This window comes from Phlebotomus papatasi, chromosome 2, assembly GCF_024763615.1.
Source record: "Phlebotomus papatasi isolate M1 chromosome 2, Ppap_2.1, whole genome shotgun sequence".
In the NCBI taxonomy this organism is placed as follows: domain Eukaryota; kingdom Metazoa; phylum Arthropoda; class Insecta; order Diptera; family Psychodidae; genus Phlebotomus; species Phlebotomus papatasi.
The window spans coordinates 55,521,141-55,540,554 of NC_077223.1; the positions used below are offsets into that span (position 1 = coordinate 55,521,141).

At 31.6% G+C, this 19,414-nt stretch overlaps 3 protein-coding genes and 1 non-coding gene across 8 annotated transcripts; 1 reads left to right on the plus strand and 3 right to left on the minus strand.

Annotated features, from left to right (window-relative positions):
• Window positions 1–4,126: 4,126 nt before the first annotated feature.
• Trnat-agu (transfer RNA threonine (anticodon AGU)) lies at window positions 4,127–4,199 on the minus strand. Its single transcript has one exon. It is a non-coding gene; the product is annotated as a tRNA-Thr (tRNA).
• Window positions 4,200–6,646: 2,447 nt separating this feature from the next.
• Window positions 6,647–8,072, minus strand: LOC129801795 (eukaryotic translation initiation factor 3 subunit I). Its single transcript, XM_055847131.1, has 3 exons — window positions 7,959–8,072; window positions 7,006–7,744; window positions 6,647–6,937 (listed from the first exon to the last, which is right to left on the minus strand). The coding sequence occupies exons 1-3, from the start codon at window positions 7,959–7,961 to the stop codon at window positions 6,702–6,704; spliced, it is 978 nt and encodes a 325-aa protein (XP_055703106.1). The 5' UTR covers window positions 7,962–8,072; the 3' UTR covers window positions 6,647–6,701.
• Window positions 7,739–11,516, plus strand: LOC129801803 (peptidoglycan-recognition protein SB1-like). Of its 2 annotated transcripts, none has more exons than XM_055847145.1 (4): window positions 7,739–8,329; window positions 8,986–9,160; window positions 9,224–9,421; window positions 9,923–11,516. In XM_055847145.1, the coding sequence occupies exons 2-4, from the start codon at window positions 9,154–9,156 to the stop codon at window positions 10,456–10,458; spliced, it is 741 nt and encodes a 246-aa protein (XP_055703120.1). In that variant the 5' UTR covers window positions 7,739–8,329; window positions 8,986–9,153; the 3' UTR covers window positions 10,459–11,516. The 2 variants fall into 2 exon arrangements, with proteins under 2 accessions (XP_055703120.1, XP_055703121.1); XM_055847146.1 differs by having other exon boundaries at window positions 8,149–8,329; window positions 9,230–9,421.
• Window positions 10,497–17,006, minus strand: LOC129801792 (clavesin-2-like). 4 transcript variants are annotated; one of them, XM_055847127.1, is made up of 4 exons: window positions 16,710–17,006; window positions 13,266–13,710; window positions 11,907–12,217; window positions 10,497–11,835 (listed from the first exon to the last, which is right to left on the minus strand). In XM_055847127.1, the coding sequence occupies exons 2-4, from the start codon at window positions 13,699–13,701 to the stop codon at window positions 11,569–11,571; spliced, it is 1,014 nt and encodes a 337-aa protein (XP_055703102.1). In that variant the 5' UTR covers window positions 13,702–13,710; window positions 16,710–17,006; the 3' UTR covers window positions 10,497–11,568. The 4 variants fall into 4 exon arrangements, with proteins under 4 accessions (XP_055703102.1, XP_055703101.1, XP_055703103.1 ...); XM_055847126.1 differs by lacking the exon at window positions 16,710–17,006 and adding an exon at window positions 14,024–14,141; XM_055847128.1 differs by lacking the exon at window positions 16,710–17,006 and adding an exon at window positions 14,067–14,094.
• Between the last annotated feature and the right edge of the window lie 2,408 nt (window positions 17,007–19,414).

The following is a 19,414-nucleotide window of genomic DNA, read 5'->3' on the forward strand; positions in this document are numbered from 1 at the left end:
CGATTTGCATCAAATTGGTTACATGTTTTGACCATTGTGAATCACTTTTTCCAATGCGGCAACAAACTTTTGGCGTATCAAATATGATCAACTTTTGTAAAACAAGTAGGCAACAAACTATTGACATCCACTGAGTTATATATATATATATATAACTCTGCTTAAAGAGCATACGAAAAATATTCTAAATGTAAAAAAAAAAGTATAAAAGAATGCAATGAGTAATGTAAAGGTAAAATTGCAATATATACATATTTAGTATGAGACTATATACATTTAATCATATTAAGACAAAAAGCAATGAACGTCCATTATTTTAAACAAAACTCTTTTATAATACTTTTTTTATAAGTCTAAAACCTAATATTTGAAATAAAATAAGGTACATATTACAATTTATAATATTAAAGAAATTTAGATTTAGAAAGTTAGATCTTATTTTAGGACATGTTTTTAATAATGAATTTAAGGCAACTAAAAACGCAATCATGTATAAAAGCAGAAACTTTAAGTGCCTTGTAAGTATAATCTATCAAGAATATACATAACACTATGCAATATGTATAAAATTTGTATTTGTGTTCGGGTTTTCTTATGTTTCTTTTTCTTATTGGATCCAGACCAGACGGTAATCATATTAAAAAACAAGGATATCGGGTACATACATAAATGTAAAGGGATTTCAAACCAAGTTTTTTGTGAATGAAAACTGTGTAGGATGATAAGTACGTATTGATTATATTATGTCTTATAAGGAAGGATTAAAATTTTGCAATAAAATTATTAAGAATTAATCTTTCAATATTGATAATTTTAGTAACTAAATATTTGAGTTATTACTTGTTTTTATTTTTATAAAAATTTTACTCCGGTGTCACAATTATTATGCTTCTAAAAGCTGAAATATGCTCAGCGCACAATAACTTTTGTTTGTAAATATGTTTTCAAAATTTCCTATGAGAGTGAGCGAGATGACTAGATCTAGATCTCACTCACTCTCATTGAAATGTCAAAAACATGTTTACAAAACAAAAGTTATTGTGCGTTGGGCAATACAAAAAATCCAATTTATCAGAATTTTTCGAATTTTAATAATATTCTCTATTTTTTATTTTGTTATAAATCCTAGTTAACAGGTCTTAAAAATCTTTCGATAAAGTAATCAATAGGCGATATATAGCTAATAAAATTTTGCATAAATAGCAAAAAATGTGAAAAATAAAAAAAGGGCAAGGAGGGGAAAAAGTCATAATTATGATATGAATGTCGATTTCGTGACCTGAACTTTATGGTCACCTTAATAACATTTTGACCTAAAATTCTCATGATAGTCAGATGTGATTTTCTGGAAAATATCTGGTCCTCAGATGTTCTAAAATAATGGGTAGTGGAAGGTGGAAATATTGAAGTATCGAAAAATCGAAGAAGCAAATTCTTATTGTCCGTAACCAAAAAAAAAAAGTAACATGAGAATTAAGAACCTAAATTTATCGTTTTGCATAGTGTCATTTATATTATTGTAGAAAAGAAAATCGCAATATAACAAATTTCTGTCTTTCATATCTAAAAAAAAGTGTAGCAAAATATGTTATAAACCTAAACTATCGACAAAATTTGGTATATACAAATAATTTCTATAGTTATTTAGCAAGAAAAAGCAATTAAAACTTACATGTTTCTATATCTTAAATATAGTTTTGTAAACTATGTATCTCCTATTTTTATTTCAGAATTTATATGTTCAACAAGAATGTATATGACAGAAAACATTACTAAAAAAAAAAAGTAGTAATAGTTTTATGGACATTGTGTATTAATTCAATAAATTATGATACCTAAGATAAAAGTACGCCGCATCATGGGGGAAAAAACTTTGAAATAGAAAATAATAGCTTTTTAACGTTACTATACAAAATGGAATTTTTGTTTGTTTCCCTGTGAATGTCAACAAAAAATAAAAAATAAAATTAGCAATTAAAAGAATAAACCTTTTATTTTGTCGTGTCGTAAAGACAGCTTATGAAATAATTCTTGAGGTAATTAATCATCTATAAGTAAATAATTGAAGGGTTGGCATTAAGAAAAATTAAAAGAAGACGTCTAAAGCTTATTATTTTTAAATAAAAAAAAATTGAATTGGTATTATTAAACAAAAAATAAAATGTATTAGGAATTTCATTGAATTTGTTTGAGTAAAATCTTATTTTTAGTACCATCTTTTATACCATAAAATCATACCTTTGCTATCTTCTTAATATTTAAGTGTGAAGAACATCACACATTAAGCCATTTAAATTATATATAATATATAAGAGAATATAACTGAAAAATATTTAAAAGTTTTATCGTTATTTTTTCATCAATAAATTGACCTGCCAATTAAAAACAATTTCTCCAATAATTTTTTTTTTTTCAAAAATAAACCATCAACTTTTTATGACCGTAATCATACACTCAGTATCCTATAAATTTGATTTTTAATAAACCTCTTGATTTATTTCATTTTCTGCCTTTATGTCCGCTCAGACAGAGATAAAGAATTTTCAAGAAGATCACGAATAAATATGAATTATTAAACCGTCCATTAATACGTAAATTGAGAATTTCTTATGTTTTTTTTTATCAATTAAAAAATAATAATCAAAACAGTTCAGTAAGGGAATACAAAAAGTGTTGTGATAAATGTGAGAAAGAAGTTTGAAAAGCATAAAAATTTCTAAAAAGCAGGTACCAGCATTTTTCTTATCATATTTAAAAAAAAAATCTAAACGTTTAAGAATTTATTAAAATCAAAATACTTTTAATACTATAATTTTGATCACAGCACACAAATCTCTTTGATTTCAGAGATTTAAGCGTTGCAACTGAAATAAGTGATTTAAATATTCTTTGAAATTATGCAAAATATAAGATTTATACTTCTATTGATAATTGAGTTAAATAAGAAAGCTCAATATCATTATCTACAATTTGCAATGCAAATAATAGATAAATGATATCTACATGATATTTTTAATAAAAATTTAGAAAACTGACAAATTATTACTCAATTTGCTCAAATTTTATGCAAAAAGGAAATATAAAGTGAATTAGCTGGATTTTACAAAAAGAGTATTATTGATATATTAGAGCGAAAACTTGTTATTATTCAATGCTTTGTCAGAAAGAAATCTATTACATTTTGATGGTTGCTAGAAGTGAATGTATTTACTGAATGTATAATAAATTAATTGTAATGAAATAAAAATTCAACGATAACTGATGTAATTTTTACCAGTCATGATCGTGCTCAATGAGTTGAGCTTGAATGGGCTACTCTTTCAATGGATACTCTTTAGCTGTCCAATATGGAGATAAGCTATTGAGTTTAGTAATGCCCAATATTTCCCATCTTTCATTTTCCTAACCTATAGGGCCTATTCTAGTCAATAGCTGAGGCCCAATTTTTGAAACTCTCACTCGCACTCGCGAGCTCTTTAGTGGCCGAGAGAAATTCACTCGCACATTCCATAGATTCAAATCCTTCTGTAACGACTTAATTATAACATAAAGTACTCGTTGCACGTAGGGTAGAGTAAGTACTTTTCGCCACCTCAAGGTTTGACAGAGATGTGCGCCAAGCCAATTTTAGCCGCTCGGCGCAAGCCGCCGAGATTTTTGCTTAGCCGCCGCCGCCAAAAATTTTTAATGCGCGCCGCCAGCCGCCGCCAGTTCTTTTTTAGCGCGCCGCGGCGAATTTTGTTTATATTTCAATTTTCTGATAATACCCATAATAGATAATTTTCATTCTTATGAAAAAAATGTATAGTTAGGATAGTTAGTTATTATACTTTCTATTGTCAAGAGGCTTTTGCTTAAAAAAAATTGGATATAATTACAAAAAAAAAATAATAAAAATCTTTCATCAATGCGGTAGTTTGAAAATTATTCACTTTTGTGCTTCAATATTTACTAGATAGCAAATAGCTGTACATCTGCAAAAATATTATGGATTCCTGCAACTTTTTACTTTACGATTACGTATAAACATTAAAATAAAATAACTTTAGATACAGAGAAATCGTCAATCAGAGTAAATGATACTCAAATCATCCAGTTCTTTCTCAGTGGAGACAGGAAAAATTCCCGCCTCCACCCAGAATCGAACTGGAGACCTCTCGTTAACTAGACGAGTGCTCTACCAACTGAGCTATAGGGGCCACAAGCTCTGCTTGACTTGCTACAGCGACCTTTAGCCACTTTAGATATTCAGGAAAAATCTTTTCCTCTCTATTGGACACTTTTGTTCCAATGGTCCCTTAAGGGGTTAACCCTTTGGGGATGATTGGAATACCGGTGTCCCATAAAGAAAATAATTTTTCTTGACTACCTAAAGTCATTTTTTCTCATGTTTGTACATAATTACAAAGTAGAAGGTTGAAGGAATCTAGGATAATTTTTGCAGGTCTCCAGCTATTTGCCACCGTCAAATCATATAACTTTGTGCCAGGGGATGCAACTTTGTGCCACCCTATTTTTAGACATGAAAAGCTCTCTAGCGGAATTGGTAGTTGCGAGGAAGCTCTCCAAAAATTCTGAAAGATAGCTCTAACCTTTTTGTTTTGGTGCTGTAAAACGATTTTTAAAGGTCTCAAGGATGACTTTTCTAAAACAAATTCTAACCTTTTGTTTTTACTTTCTGCGTGGCTTTTTGGATTTTCCTTATAAATCATTAAAAATTCTTTAATTACGTGACAATTTCTTTCTTTTCGAAAAATATATTACTGAATAAATCTATTACTGAAATTAAGTTATAAAAAGAAAGCAAAAATAGTTGTGAAATATTTGCCTTACACCTTTTAAAATGTTTGAATGTAGTACAGTGGGGGAAAAGCCTTGCCCTGCCCTTAAACAAACCCCCCCCCCATGGGGCTTTTATTGTTTTTGAGTTTTTATGAGCTCATTTTTGTATTGATACTGTACAAAAGAGCAGTAAAACATCAAGTTTGAGAAGTGACTAAATTTACAATTAAAATCAGTAGAATTTTCATGAAAGTTTCGATCTTTATGGATAGAAAAATTAAATTAAATCCATTTTTGAAAAGATTTGTATTTTTTACTTATCAAATTTAATTTTTTTGCTGACCAAATATAATTTTCTACTTCTCATTTGTTTTTGTCATCTTTGATGCTTCTAGGGGGAGGGGCAGCTGCCCCCCTGCCCCTCTAGGTACGCCCATGAATGTAAGATTTATCATTGATTAAGTTCACCAGTAAGGGCCTCGAGTGGGTCAGTGGATAGAGTAGTAGCTCTATGACTGCGAGGTCCGGGGTTCAAAGCTGAGCAGCAGCAGAAAAAGATTTCTCATGCCATATCGGCTTTGAATTCGTCCAGTGAATGAATGAATAGTAATGTCAATGGTGCATATTGACAAAAAAGTGAACCGCCTAAACAATAGAGGCTGGTACGAGAACGAGTTTCGATGTGAAAGTGGTACTTCAATCGATACAAATATTCGCTGTCACTGATCCCAAACACACACCGAGAAGGGATGCTGTGACATAGTAACGGCACTGACTGCTCACAGAGCTGTGATATAGAGCGGCTACCCGTATCGGGAGATAAGATAGAATAGGAGTGGGGAAGCATAAGGGGCCCAATTGGTGGCCTGGATGCATCGGAATATCCGAAATGGAGAACTGACCCCTGGCAAAATCTTATCTTATCTCTCTTAAGTTCACCAGTTTCATTTTTATTGATGATTTTCGGTTCGTAAAAACTGTCCCTTCGTTAAAGGGTTAAGATTTTAAACATTTTTTAAAATAATGTTTTAATCGTGCATCGAATTCAACATTTCTTACTAAATATTTCAACTGTTATCAAATGTTCATCGAGAAATATTTTTGTTTGTAGATAAACAATTTTTCTATTGGCTATTGAATTTGAGTTTATAATTCCAGATAAAATTATTTTAATTTTTACGTCTACGAATTTCAAAAAGGTTTGTTAATATTTTTATTGAATTTGTCTTTCTGAAAGATTATAAAAATGTTGTGCCTAAAATTGACAGATTGTTTTCTATCTGTTTTGTTGTTACTATTTTTTTTAAATAGATTTCCATGATTAGTAATTATAGCAAGAAAAAAATTGAGGAAAATCGAGAATTTATGTGGATTGTAATCGAAAAATGTTAAGGAAAAGTCTGGCGCGCCTAGCTGAGCCGCAGCCGATTGCTTCAGCTGGCGCGCCGACGCGCAGCCAGCCGCCAATATTTAAATGTTAGCCGCCGCCGCCGAAATTATCTTGGCGCACATCTCTAGTCGGGTGCGGGTCGGATATGCAGAGGGTCAATTTTTGAAATTCTCACTCGCACCCGCGAGCTCTTTAGTGGCCGAGAGAAATCCACTCGCACATCCCGGAAAATCTTGAGTACGTGCAACGAGTACTTTATGTTATGAAGAAGTCGTTACAGAAGGATTTAAATCTACGGGGTGTGCGAGTGGATTTCTCTCGGCCACTAAAGAGCTCGCGGGTGCGAGTGAGTTTCAAAAATTGGGCCTCAGATCTCTAAGTTAGTTCACTCATCGCTTTAGAGACGTGATGCACCCTTTGCCAGAAGAAAGACGTCAACAACTACATATTCACATGGATTTCCCGTAAAAGCAATTTTTTATTTGCTAGAAATCTTTTATTTTTATTAGCGTTATAAAGGACTGAACAATTAGTCGAAAGAATAATCGAAATAAGAAGAATCAAATACTTGTACACGCACAAAACCATCTTCTCCGCCGGTGGCAAAACTCTTTCCATCTGGATGGAAAGCTAAGCTGTTGATAGGCCCGAAGTGTCCTTTAACACGGGCAAACTCTTCTTCATAAATTAGATAGAAAAAGCGTGCATCAAATTTTCCAGCCCTTGCAGAGGTTGTTGTTACTTCCATAGCATCTTGACCACCACCTTTCAATTTTCAATTATTTCAATGTAAAGATATAAAAGATGATACTTTATTTTATATATATACTTACCCAAAGCAACATGATCCATGATAGGGCTAATGGAAGCAGAATTGACATGTCTTTCTGTCTTGTAGGTTTTCAAACACATGAGTGATTCAGAATCAAAAAGTTTCGCGGTTGTATCCTTCGATGCACTCACAAACATTGTGCCATCCTTGGACATCTGCATATCATTAATCACCATTGTGTGATCATTAACAGAGTTGACCTCCTTGCCCATTCGTAAATCCCAAACAGTTATCTGCCCATCTTCATGGCCAGTTATAATAGTTTCGTCGAGAGGACCCCAAAGCATTGAAGTGATTTTTGACTGGAGAATGGGAATGCGTAGAATGGCATTTGCAGTAGCCAAACCTTCATCAGGATTCCTCACATCAATAATAAATAACTCGCAGCTATGACCCATAGCTTTATCCGTGGAATAAGCCGCTTGATTTCCAGAATAACTAAAGTTGCACGTTCTTACAGATGATTTGCATGGTATCGTAGCAATTGTAGTGCCACGTTCAACATTCCACAAACGAGTACTCATGTCTCCACTGCCAGTCATGAGTTTTGTTGTAGTCCAATCCACATCGATGCACCATACAGCTCCCTGATGCCCATTAAAAGTACCCAAACGCTCCCCATTCAAGGAAAACCAAACATTGGGCTTCTGATCCTTTGAACAGGAAAAGAGTAAATCTCCTTCTCGGTTATACTTAATTTGAGTTATTGAACGTTCATGACCCTGAAGCACTAAGGGTTTCTGAAAAAAATGTTAAGTAATATCTTTAATTGAGACATTTTTACCTAATATTCTATCGAAACAATGAAATTTTATTGAGGTTATGGACTCAATCATGAAGGAAAACAGTTCATAAAATCAAGCGCCCCAACTCAACACATTTATTTTAATTCTTTATTCACATTTTTTCACTCATGTGTTACATTTTTAAACTTATGTATATTCTTCTTCTTACCATATTTACTTTTTCTCACTACTTTATTCAATAAAAAACCAATTTTCCGCAAAATGCACCACACCACACACGAGCTAAACGTCAAAATTTGAGTACTACCGCCAAAGTAGACGGTACTAGAATTAAAATACCGGAAGTTATGACCTGTGGCGCTACCTTTTAGAATTCCTTTATAACAATTTTGACATTTTAGACGACCTAAAAAAAACAAAGAAAATTTTTGCATTGTTGTGTCAAGTATATTTTATGCTTTATTTAAATTTAAAAATTCTTTGTAAAAATAACTTCAAATTAAAATACCAAACTCTATTAACGTTATATTGTGAGGTGTACGATGATAATCGTAATTTTGAAAGAAATTTCAAATTAAGGTAAACTCGGAGATTTAAAATTTAATAAATCATGCATACTGCATACTGCACCATGCGTATAGGGTAAGTGAGCCAAATTTCGGCATAGTTGCATGCAAGCGCCAAAGTCTCAATAAGTTTGAAATGTAATATCTTTAATAGAAATTGATTTTTTTATTCCTTCTACTTAAGGAGTGTTGCTTAAAACCTTGTAGACAGTTTTTCGTCTTTATTTATTCTAAAATCATTCTTAATACATTTTAAAATGAACAAAAATGTAGACATAGCTTTGGTGCCCTATTTCGGCCACCTTCATTCTCATAGTTCCTTGCCCTTCAGGAATTCTTCCAATGCCTTTTTCACGTCATCTTGTTTATCGAAGCTGCATTTTTTGTTATTCTTTTGCATTGTATAATCTCTAGAGTCTAGAGTATGTAAATACTAAAAATTCATGGAAATTTGAGGAACAAAAAATGTGGCCGAAATTGCAAGCTGGCCGGAATTTGGCACACTTACCCTACCTCTCTAATGCTCGGGCATTATAAATTTGAATAAATCAAAGTGAAAATTTTAATATTTATTTATCGGCTAGGTATAGAGAGGACCGAGAGAGATCTTTTTCTCTAAAATTGATTTAGAAAAAATCGACTGACACAACAATTCTAATTCATTTTCAGTGTTTCCAACTATTAATTGAATTGAAATCGTAGAGATAAAACAAAAGAATATGGTACGTGCAGACATAAAACAAACATTCCAAAACATCAGCTAGCTGAAAATGAAATCTGCAACGTTCATTGCTATAGCTGTTTTTCCTGTGTAATAAAATTGATGAGCTTAGTGCAATGACTGGTAAAATAACTCATTAAATATTTATTCTAGAAATTTTATAATGTTTTCTTTAATGATACTCAGGACCAGGAGAATGCTCCACTTCAATCAACTGTCAAACTTCTCACGTAGTTTTGGACACAGATAGTGAGGAATTGAATGAAAGAACACCACTTCTTTCCATTCCGAACGCTCCACCAAGAAGTTGCTTGGAAGTATGTATTGTGTCAATAATTTTCTTTTGTGGTATCGCAATTGGAATATATCTACTTATTGTTGAAGGTATAATAATATTGAAGATATGGTAAGTGTGCCAAATTTCGGCATAGTTGCATGCAAGCGTCAAAGTCTCAAGTTTGAAATGTAATATTTTAAATACAAATTGATTTTTTTTTTAATTCTTTCTTCTGAAAGAGTGTTGCTTGAAACCTTGTAAAGAGTTTACCGTCTTTATTTACTCTAAAATCATTCTTAATACATTTTAAAATGAATAAAAATATAGACATAGCTTTGGTGCCCTATTTCGGCCACCTTAATTCTCATAATTTCTTACCCTTCGGGAATTCTTCCAATGTCTTTTTCACGTCATCTCGTTTGTTGAAGCTACATTTTTTTGTTATTCTTTTGCATTGTATAATCTCTGGAGTACGTAAAATCTGAAAGTTCATGGAAATTCGAGGAACAAAAAAGGTGGCCGAAATTGCAAGCTGGCCGGAATTTGGCACACTTACCCTATAGATTGAAATGGGATATTTTAATTCAAGATTTTTAACAATATTACAGGAAAAGAAAGACCTACGAATTTTCCATTTGATCTCATCGACAGGAGTTCATGGACAGCCAATGAAGCTCACGGAAAACCATTCAATCAATATGTAGTAGATCACGTTATAGTGTTTCACACTCGTGGGAAACGTTGTGACAACTTTCAGGATTGCATCAAAATTATTAAGTCTCTCCAAACGGATTTACAACGACGCAATATCTCAGATGTTCCTTACAATTTTCTTATTAGTGACGATGGTCTAACATATGAAGCACAAGGATGGAAATTTCAAAGTGGATTTATTGGACTGAAAGAGCGAAATCGTACATTTGCCTTGGGGTTTCTAGGGAATTTTACAAAGCAGACACCAAAAAGACGTCAACTTGAGGAGTCTCGATCCTTCATCAATGAAGCTATCCGGAGAGGTAAGTTACAAAGTAAATATGGTGTATTTGTGGCAAGGAATAAAACAGAACAACCGAGAGATTCTCAGGCATTGATTGATTCCTTGAAAATATGGGATAGTTGGCGAGGTGTGATAGAATACTCATGAACTTTTTTTTTCTTTATTACAAATTTTCATGCCACATATTTTGTTTCATACAATTTTATTTCCTTCATTGAATAAGAAAAGAAAACAATATATACAATATTACAATAAAGAAGGAATAGAAATTTTAGATAGATAATTTTAGCATTAAAATGTAAGCAAAAGGCTGATGAGACACTGTATAAAAATTATTTTTAGTATCAACGGTAATGAATTTTAAAGCATATATATCTCGAATTAGTATAAAAATTCGTTACTTTCTTCAAGGTTTAAGTCTGTTTCCCAAAGAAAGAAATTTATTATTTCTATTTTATATTTCTTTAAGTTTAGTCCTTTAAGTTCCTTTAACTTTTGAATCTTAAATATTTCGAAACAGCTTCAAACTCAATAGTTACATTTATGAACAGTGTCTCTTGTGAGAAAAGGCAAAGAACAAATAAACAGTAAAAAGTCTAGATTTTTTTCTTTCAAAAATGGGACTAATTTATATATTTCAACTAAAAATATTGCAGGCTACACAGATTTTTTTTTAATTTGCATGATAATTACACTGTTTTGAATGTTTGCTTTTTTAAGATTGTTTTTTTTTTTATAAGCGTCAGTTGAAGCAAGCATATGACACAAATAATTCTACACTATAAGTAAAAACAGGAAAAGTTCCTGCCTTCCACACTGAATTGAATTTACTGCCCATTTTTGTAACTTGTCAATTTTAAATTTTTACTGCTTATTTGTACAGTGCCCTGAAAAATTTCAATCCCCGAGATCAAACAAAATTCACCGCTAACAAAGATTTGTAGTAACTGATATTACATACAAATAATTTTCTACAGAAAAATATTTATAAGTATAAATTGTTATATTTGAAAGTCTTTTTTCAGCAGAAATTTATTGATAAATAAAAGCAAAACATGAAAGCGAATTACTATTGGTAAACTTTAGAATTGCATAAAAAAGTTTCCAATTAATTGTCTTGTATATAGTTGGTAAAAAGTGAAAATTCTCATGTAAATAAAAATGTAAGAGAATAATAAACTTCTGCAATGGAAAATGGAATAAAACTAGCCTAAGAAAATCAGTATGAAAGAACCAAAATCAAGCAAAACATTGTTATCAATCGACTTCGAGTTTCCGAAAACTTCCAGCGATAGAATCCATCTGTGTGAGACTGTTGCTATTGTTATTCTTATCACGGCTACTAATGATACCTCTGTCACTCAGCAACGCCATCTCATCTAGAGACAGGATAACATCCCGTTTTGCTGCCATTTCGGCCTTCCATAATTCAATCATTTCGGCCATGGGCATTGAACCGCCCATTTCGAGTGGGAGACACTCCTTGTCCACCTTCTTGATTAAATTCTCCACATTCACGTGGATCTACAAATAGTTAGAAAATAACAATTATATAATGAATATCAGATTGTTTAAAGAGGAGCAATGGTGCTTACACTGAGGCGGTCATTAATTTTTTTTGACACCAAAGATTTAGCAAAGTCCACAACATATTTAACTGTGGTGTGTACATTAACGATATGAATTTCTTTGTGGCGCATTGGTACAGATTGTTCTCCCCACTTCATGATTCTTGCAAATTCTGTAACGTTCCAACAAGTAATATGTGCTGCTGAAACCCCACTCATGTCTCCAATATGTGTGAAACCCAAAATTTGATTTTCAGGATCCTCTAGGAGAGTTTCGTATGTAATAAAATGAGCACGTGCCATATCAGCGCTACAGTGTCGTGATGGATCAAAGTTCTCTGTAATAAAATTGCTGTCTATTATTAATTGCAACGTATTTACCAATTTTTGTTCCCGAGGATTTTCCGTTTATAAACAAAAAAAAAACTAGAGAGTTATTAGGGTAAGTGTGCCAAATTCCGGCCAGCTTGTAATTTCGGCCATAGTTTTTGTTCCTCGAATTTCATTGAATTTTTAGTTTTTGCATACTCTAGAAATAATACAATACAAAAAATGACAAAAAATGTCACTTCGACGAACAAGATGATCTAAAAAAGACATTAGAAGAATTCCATAAGGGCAAGGAACTGTGAAAATGAAGGTGGCCGAAATAGGCAACAAATGTAATGTCTACATTTTTATGCATTTTAGAATGTATTAAGAGTGAATTTAGAGAAAATAAAGACGATAGACTGCCTACTGGGTTCCAAGGAACACTCCTTATAAAAAAAGTAACAAATAAATTCAATTTGAATTTAAAATATTACATTTCAAACATAAGACTTTGGGGCTTGCATGCAACAAGCCGAAATTTGGTACACTTACCCTAGGGCAAGTGAGCCAAATTTCGGCATAGTTGCATGCAAGCGCCAAAGTCTCAAATTTGAAATGTTATATTTTAAATTCAAATTGATTTTTTTATTCTTTCTTCCTAAAGAGTGTTGCTTGGAACCTTGTAAAGAGTTTACCGTCTTTATTTACTCTAAAATCATTCTTAATACATTTTAAAATGAATAAAAATATAGACATAGCTTTGGTGCCGAATTTCGGCCACCTTCATTCTCATAGATCCTTGCCCTTCAGAAATTCTTCCAATGCCTTTTTCACGTCATCTCGTTTGTCGAAGCTACATTTTTTGTTATTCTTTTGCATTGTATAATCTCTAGAGTACGTAAAATCTAAAAGTTCATGGAAATTCGAGGAACAAAAAAGGTGGCCGAAATTGCAAGCTGGCCGGAATTTGGCACACTTACCCTATAGCTTTTAAGAATGAACCAGAAAATAAAAATTTTATAACTGTAAAATAATTTTAGTTCATCCAAACTTAACATGGACGTGTTTACATACTTGCAAATGCAATAACAACACGGCGTCCATTCTTATCACGAATCGGTGATGCAAAGATATATCCACCAGAAATGAGCTCATTGACTGTAGGGGACAGGAAGTCTAGTTTAGTGGTCATATGGGCAAATGTACGTCGGAAATTGAGATATTTAAGGAGAGTCTGTTCCGCCATAGGGATACTAAATTTCTTGGCACGAAGAAATCGTAAAAGAAATTTATCATCCATTCGCACATTATTCACATCAGGATTTTTCTTAAGCCAGTCACGGATTTGTTGTAGGCATTGTTCACGAGCACATGAATCCTCACGCAATTCTTTGCGTGCAATTTTAAGCACCTTTTCACTGATACCGAGATCTTCTTCGGTTGATGTCTTATTCAGACCCTTCCCGCCGCCGTTCCACGGGTAACTCAAGATCACTCTGGTCGTGGCCATTGGTGGACTCTGCATTAGGATAAACAATATATGATATTTAAAATCATTTAGTAAAAGAATTAGAAGGAATTTTCTAGCTGAAAGTTAATGTCATTAAGTAAGAAATATTATTTAATTAAATCATGTTGGGTTTTGAAACTAAAGGATATACGAGACGCTCAGAGCAGAAGTGGACTGTTTTAATAGGGAAACAAAGGAGAGAACTTCTGCTCTGAGCGTATGAATACAAATTATTTAATAGAGATTGTTTAATAAAAATTTATTATAGTCTCAACAATAATTAAATCGCGCCATAAAGCAATGCTCAAATATATACTTTTACTGTTAGAAAATTTAATTGAAACGTATAGAGATAAATGCTATACGAGAATTTCCAAACAACTTGCACTGAAAACTGGTCTTCGTGGTCACTCTTGTATTTCCCGGTTTACAACTAGAGTTATTTAAAATTACATAAGCTCTTTTCTCGTCTTTCTTAGTGTATGAGAAGAAGAGAAACACCACTACTTCACCCATACTATTCAATCCAAACAATCTGCTAAAATATTATTCCCAATTTTCTCTAATTACGAATATAATAATAACTATGATAAGCTAAAATCTTCATTTTTATTTGGGTTACTTAATTTGTCCTTTTTTTCGTTTCGTGCATTTTGTTTATTACTAAAAATAAAATACATATAACAAATTATTACATTAAGTGCTTCATTTCACTGAAACATTTAATGTACGTCAGGGACGTTTGTTAGGAATATTTTATTCCTGAGATTGCACTTAGCAACTAATGAAAATTTGGTGAATTTGGTGGTTATCCGATGTTTGGGTGTCGAGATATTTAAAAACAAAATGGTGCCTGAAAAGTCGTTGCACCTGAAAAGTGTGGACTGGAACCGTCAATATATAAATTGAATAGCAAATTTACTATTATTAATTTACTGCAGGGTCACTGTCCTCAGAAGCCAAAACGTAATAATAGCATTGATAATATCTCAGATGACTTTTTTTGTTAGTCACTTTAAATCTTTTTAAAGTATTATTAATAAATCTAAAACTACGTTATTTTATTATTTAATAATCAAAATTTTATATTATAGTTTTTATGTGATACTTTTATAACATATATTCATATAACGATTGATCTTTTCTGTAATGTTATTGACTATTTTTTCCACGTCCTATTACTTTATTTTTACTTCAATTACATATCTTTTTTTATGTCCAGTACAAATTTGTAAGTAATAATATAGTTGCGTAACAATTGCACACTGCCACTTTACAACTGTCGTAATTTTAAAAAGTGGTAAGATAAGTAAGAAGAGTAAAAAAAAATGCCGAAAGGAGCGAAAGACAAAGAAAAGTAGATATTGTGAAATAGAAAAGAAGAATGATGCGGTAGAAAAAGTATATCACTGAAGATTGAGGTCACTTTTTAAGGTCTAGTGATGTTGATTTATTATTTTGTCTTATTTTGTTGTTGCTTTTTTTTATATGCATTTAAAACAAAATCGAAAGTTTTCTTACGCTTTCTGAGGCATTATGTCTATGGGTCAAGCGTTAAAGTGATTGAACTTCAACAAAGTAAAGCCAAAAAGAGAATGCATTTTTTGAAAGGTGATCGTATTGCAAAAAAAACATTTCCCTTTCACATTTCTTGCAGTGCAACTGTAGAAATTACATCTTTCATTTCTTATTCAAGTAATTCCATGGATAAATTATTCGTATGAAACGTCTTAAAATAGCAATATATACTTCTGCTAATATAAAATTATATAGTTTATTTTCTTATTATTTTGAAATAAAATAAATAAAATAAAAAGAATAACTATAAGAATAATTAGCAATAAACTTGAAAAGTGTTTCATGCGTCACATTGTACAATAGTTTGATAATGTTCTATTAGCTGTCGTACAAAAATATGATTAAACAAAAACTTATCTGCTTTCTCGGATGTATTATCAAATATAAGATTTTTATTAAAGATTTGTCAAGTTCTATCAGAAAATAGGATTTATTAATGTCTTGCAATCTTGCAAACTTTTTTAACAGTAATAAAAATGCATAAGTAAAAAAAAACAAATTAAATACGATTTAAGTAAAAAATTAATTTTAAAATTTTGTGATTCAGCTCACAAATTAATATTACAAGTGAGAAACAGTGAGAAAAACAAGTGAGTAAAAAATGCATCTATTGTGCAAATAGATGAAATGCTAATTATTTCAAACTTGGTAATGACCATGATGATTTCTGTCATATATATTGTTTTTTGTGTTCCTCTATCTAAAGTAAATATTAGTGCAAGTGAGACACGGTGACTCTGCATATTTTGCATAAATTAAACTGCCCAGTAACACATTCTGACTGGGTTTAACACATGAGTGTTAAAACTAAGCAAAGCTTATAAAAAATAAGAAATCTTCACGTTACATTTCCGTATACAATTGAGTCAATTTTATTAAAGAAGACATCAATTGTATTATTCGAAATGCTTCAAAAAAAAACCAATGCGAAATCAATCGTTCGAAACTTGGTTGAAATGTAAAAAATATGCATTGCAAAATAATTTTTATGCAATTTCTCTTTAGAAATGTTCCTTGAACTATGCAGAATATTGGTAAAAAATAAGAAACCACTGACTTTTTATGCTGAATTGGTACTTATTTACAAAAAAAAGCTTGAAATCTCTGAAATATTGAATGAGCTTAATATAACTTTTTTTTAATTCATCATTTGAAAAAAAAAAAACAAAGTTGTACGAACATCTTAAAAGTTCATCACGTTTAAAATTTTATGAACAAAAATTTTCTTGATGTTGTTATATAAAGACGACAAAAAATATTGCGCCAGTGCCATTGCCCATAACAAAAACAGTATTCAATTTTGTCTCATTGTTACGCACAATAATAATCGTTTTTTTTTTTGCATTCCTCCAAAACTTGCAGGTTACAACATACAGATTTATGGGTACTTTTTTATATTATGAATGAGATGCTCAAATAGTTACAATTACCTGTAATATAGATAATCTGCCTGATTAACTAAAATAAAGTGACGTTGTCAGTTGTTGATAATGCCCGAGTTTGTTTAGTTGGGCTGTCTTAATAAACTATCACTAATAAAAAATTAAATACACTTTGCACTTTTCATGAGACACCAACAGTTTGCAAATGAAACTGCTTTAAAGCACGGTATTAGGTTGAGTGTTCAGCTCTGGATAATCATCAAATGCGGCACCTCACGATACTATATCCCCACCGTACCCACTATGATCTAAGAGTCTTTTTGACTCGAATTTGTCCCCTTCTCCTCTATAATTCCTTCTACATATGACTTCTACTTACGCACTTTCTGTATTCTTCAGTAATGCACTTTCACATGTGTTATATATATATATATATATATATATATATATATTATATATATATATATATATATATTAGATGAGCACATATATTCTGTCAGTAGAAGAGGTCTAAAGTTTGGAGTGGTATATCTCAGCTCCTGATGAATATAATTGGATGAGTGAACTATTGTTGGAAAGCTTAGTTTATTAGCTTTTAGAATCTGGTATACTTAATCTGCTATGGATAAACTATGGTCATCCAGAACCATTTATGTCGAAGAAAACACTTTTTGCAACGTCTTTTTTGGCCATCTACTGCTGGGACCAGGAGTAACCCACAATTCTCGCACAAGGACTATTTGTTAGAGGAACTCAAAGGGTATAATTTGTGGAAGAAACTTTTTTTTTGGACATCTTACTTTTTTTATTCATCGACTTTTTCAAGAATTTTGAAGTGGTAAACGCAAGAAAAAAAATTACAGAAATCCTAAAAGAGTGGTTTCTGCACTGAGAAAAAAAGAGGGTGTGATTAACTTTTTTCCCTCATAACTAACACTTTTAAGGTGTAAAAATATATCAACATTTTTTAATGTTAATTTTACACCTTTTTAAGGGTAAAATTAACATGAAAAAGGGTAATTTTTACCCCAATACACCTAAAAAGGGTAATATTTATACCGATTTCGGATCAATAATGCAGGGTAAAATTAACATTTCCGGAATGTTATTTTAACTTTTTCGGATTTCTCTCAGTGTGGAGGGGAAAGATAGACGTGGGGATGAAATTGATGTGATATTTGGATTCCTTGGATCAACTTATGGGGGAGTACTTAGAACATTCCAAGTCGATATCTTCATTAGTTTGTCCAGAAAATGAGATAGAATGATTTCTGTCATTTTTTTTCTATGCGTATAATATGTTAAAATTCTTGCAAAAGTCGATGAATAAAAAAAAAATAAGATGTCCAAAAAAAAAGTTTCTTCCACAAATTGTACCATTTGAGTTCCTCTGAACAGTCCATGTGCGAGAAAAATGGGTCACGCCTGGGTATGAATTCTGAGATGCGTGAGTTTTTCACGTGAAAAACTCACGGCTTTTAAATCGTATTTTGTAAGAGTTTCGTTAAGTTTTCATATAAAGTATCATGTACAACTCTTACAGCACATAAGAAAGCACGGTATAGTTTTTACGAAAGCTTCACAAAACGCTTACTAAAGGTGATTTCAGAGCCGTGAATTTCTCATGTGAGTAACTCACGAATCTCAGAATTCATACCCTGGTCCCAGAAGTAGATGGCCAAAAAAGACGTTGCAAAATGTGTCTTCCTCGACATAAATGGTTCTGGATGACCATGGTTTATCCATAGCAGATTAAGTATACCAGATTCTAAAAGCTAATGAACCAAGCTTTCCAACAATAGATCACTCATCCAATTATATTCATCAGGAGCTGAGATATACCACTCCAAACTTTAGACCTCTTCTACTGACAGAATATATGTGCTCATCTAATATTTCTAAAAATACTTAGAATAAAAAATCAAAATGTGCTAAAATTGTCCATTTTCTTCTGCAAAATCAAAACTCGGTAAAACATTGCCACATTTTTGTAAAAAATTAAGAAAGACATACTAGTTATGTGGTATTCATGTATTGATCTTTAAAAAATTTACTATTTTTCAAGTTTCAAAGCAATATATCAATAAAAAAGAATTCGAGAGCGCCTTTGTAAAATATATCCAAAACAAAACTTTTTCAAATTTGCCTTTGTGGTTAAAGACTTCTTTTTTTTAAATGTAAAGGCATCTACACATTATTGGGAGCAATTTTTGTCAAAAATCGCATTTTTGACAGATTTTTTACGTTTCTATCTACAGCACTGCAAGCACTTTCCTTCAAAACCGCATTTTTTAAGGAAAGAAATGTTTAGAGTTCATAAGGAGCAATTTTCGTCGAAAGCTGTTCTCTTAACAGATTTTTTGTACATTTCTTCCTGGAGGAAACTAAAACAATTTTTGACATAAATTACTGCCAGTGTAAATACCTTAAGAAACAGTTTCTTGGCTGATCGATTTTCTTTCAAATCAATTCAAAGAAATATTTATTAAACGGTAAAGTAAACAAGCGTATTGCTTTACTATTTCACGACAAAATTTTTGAATGAAAATTGATTTTTTTTAATTATTTAAAAAGTTATTCATTCATTTATTTTCAACCGCTTATCCCTATTGGGGTCGCGGTAAAAAGTTATACAAATGGTAATTTTTATTTAATATTTTAGTTCATATCGCACATTGAATATTACAATGGCGGATGTCAGATTTCAGCATTTTTCAGGAGACGGCCTCAAAAACTAAATTTCATAATATTTT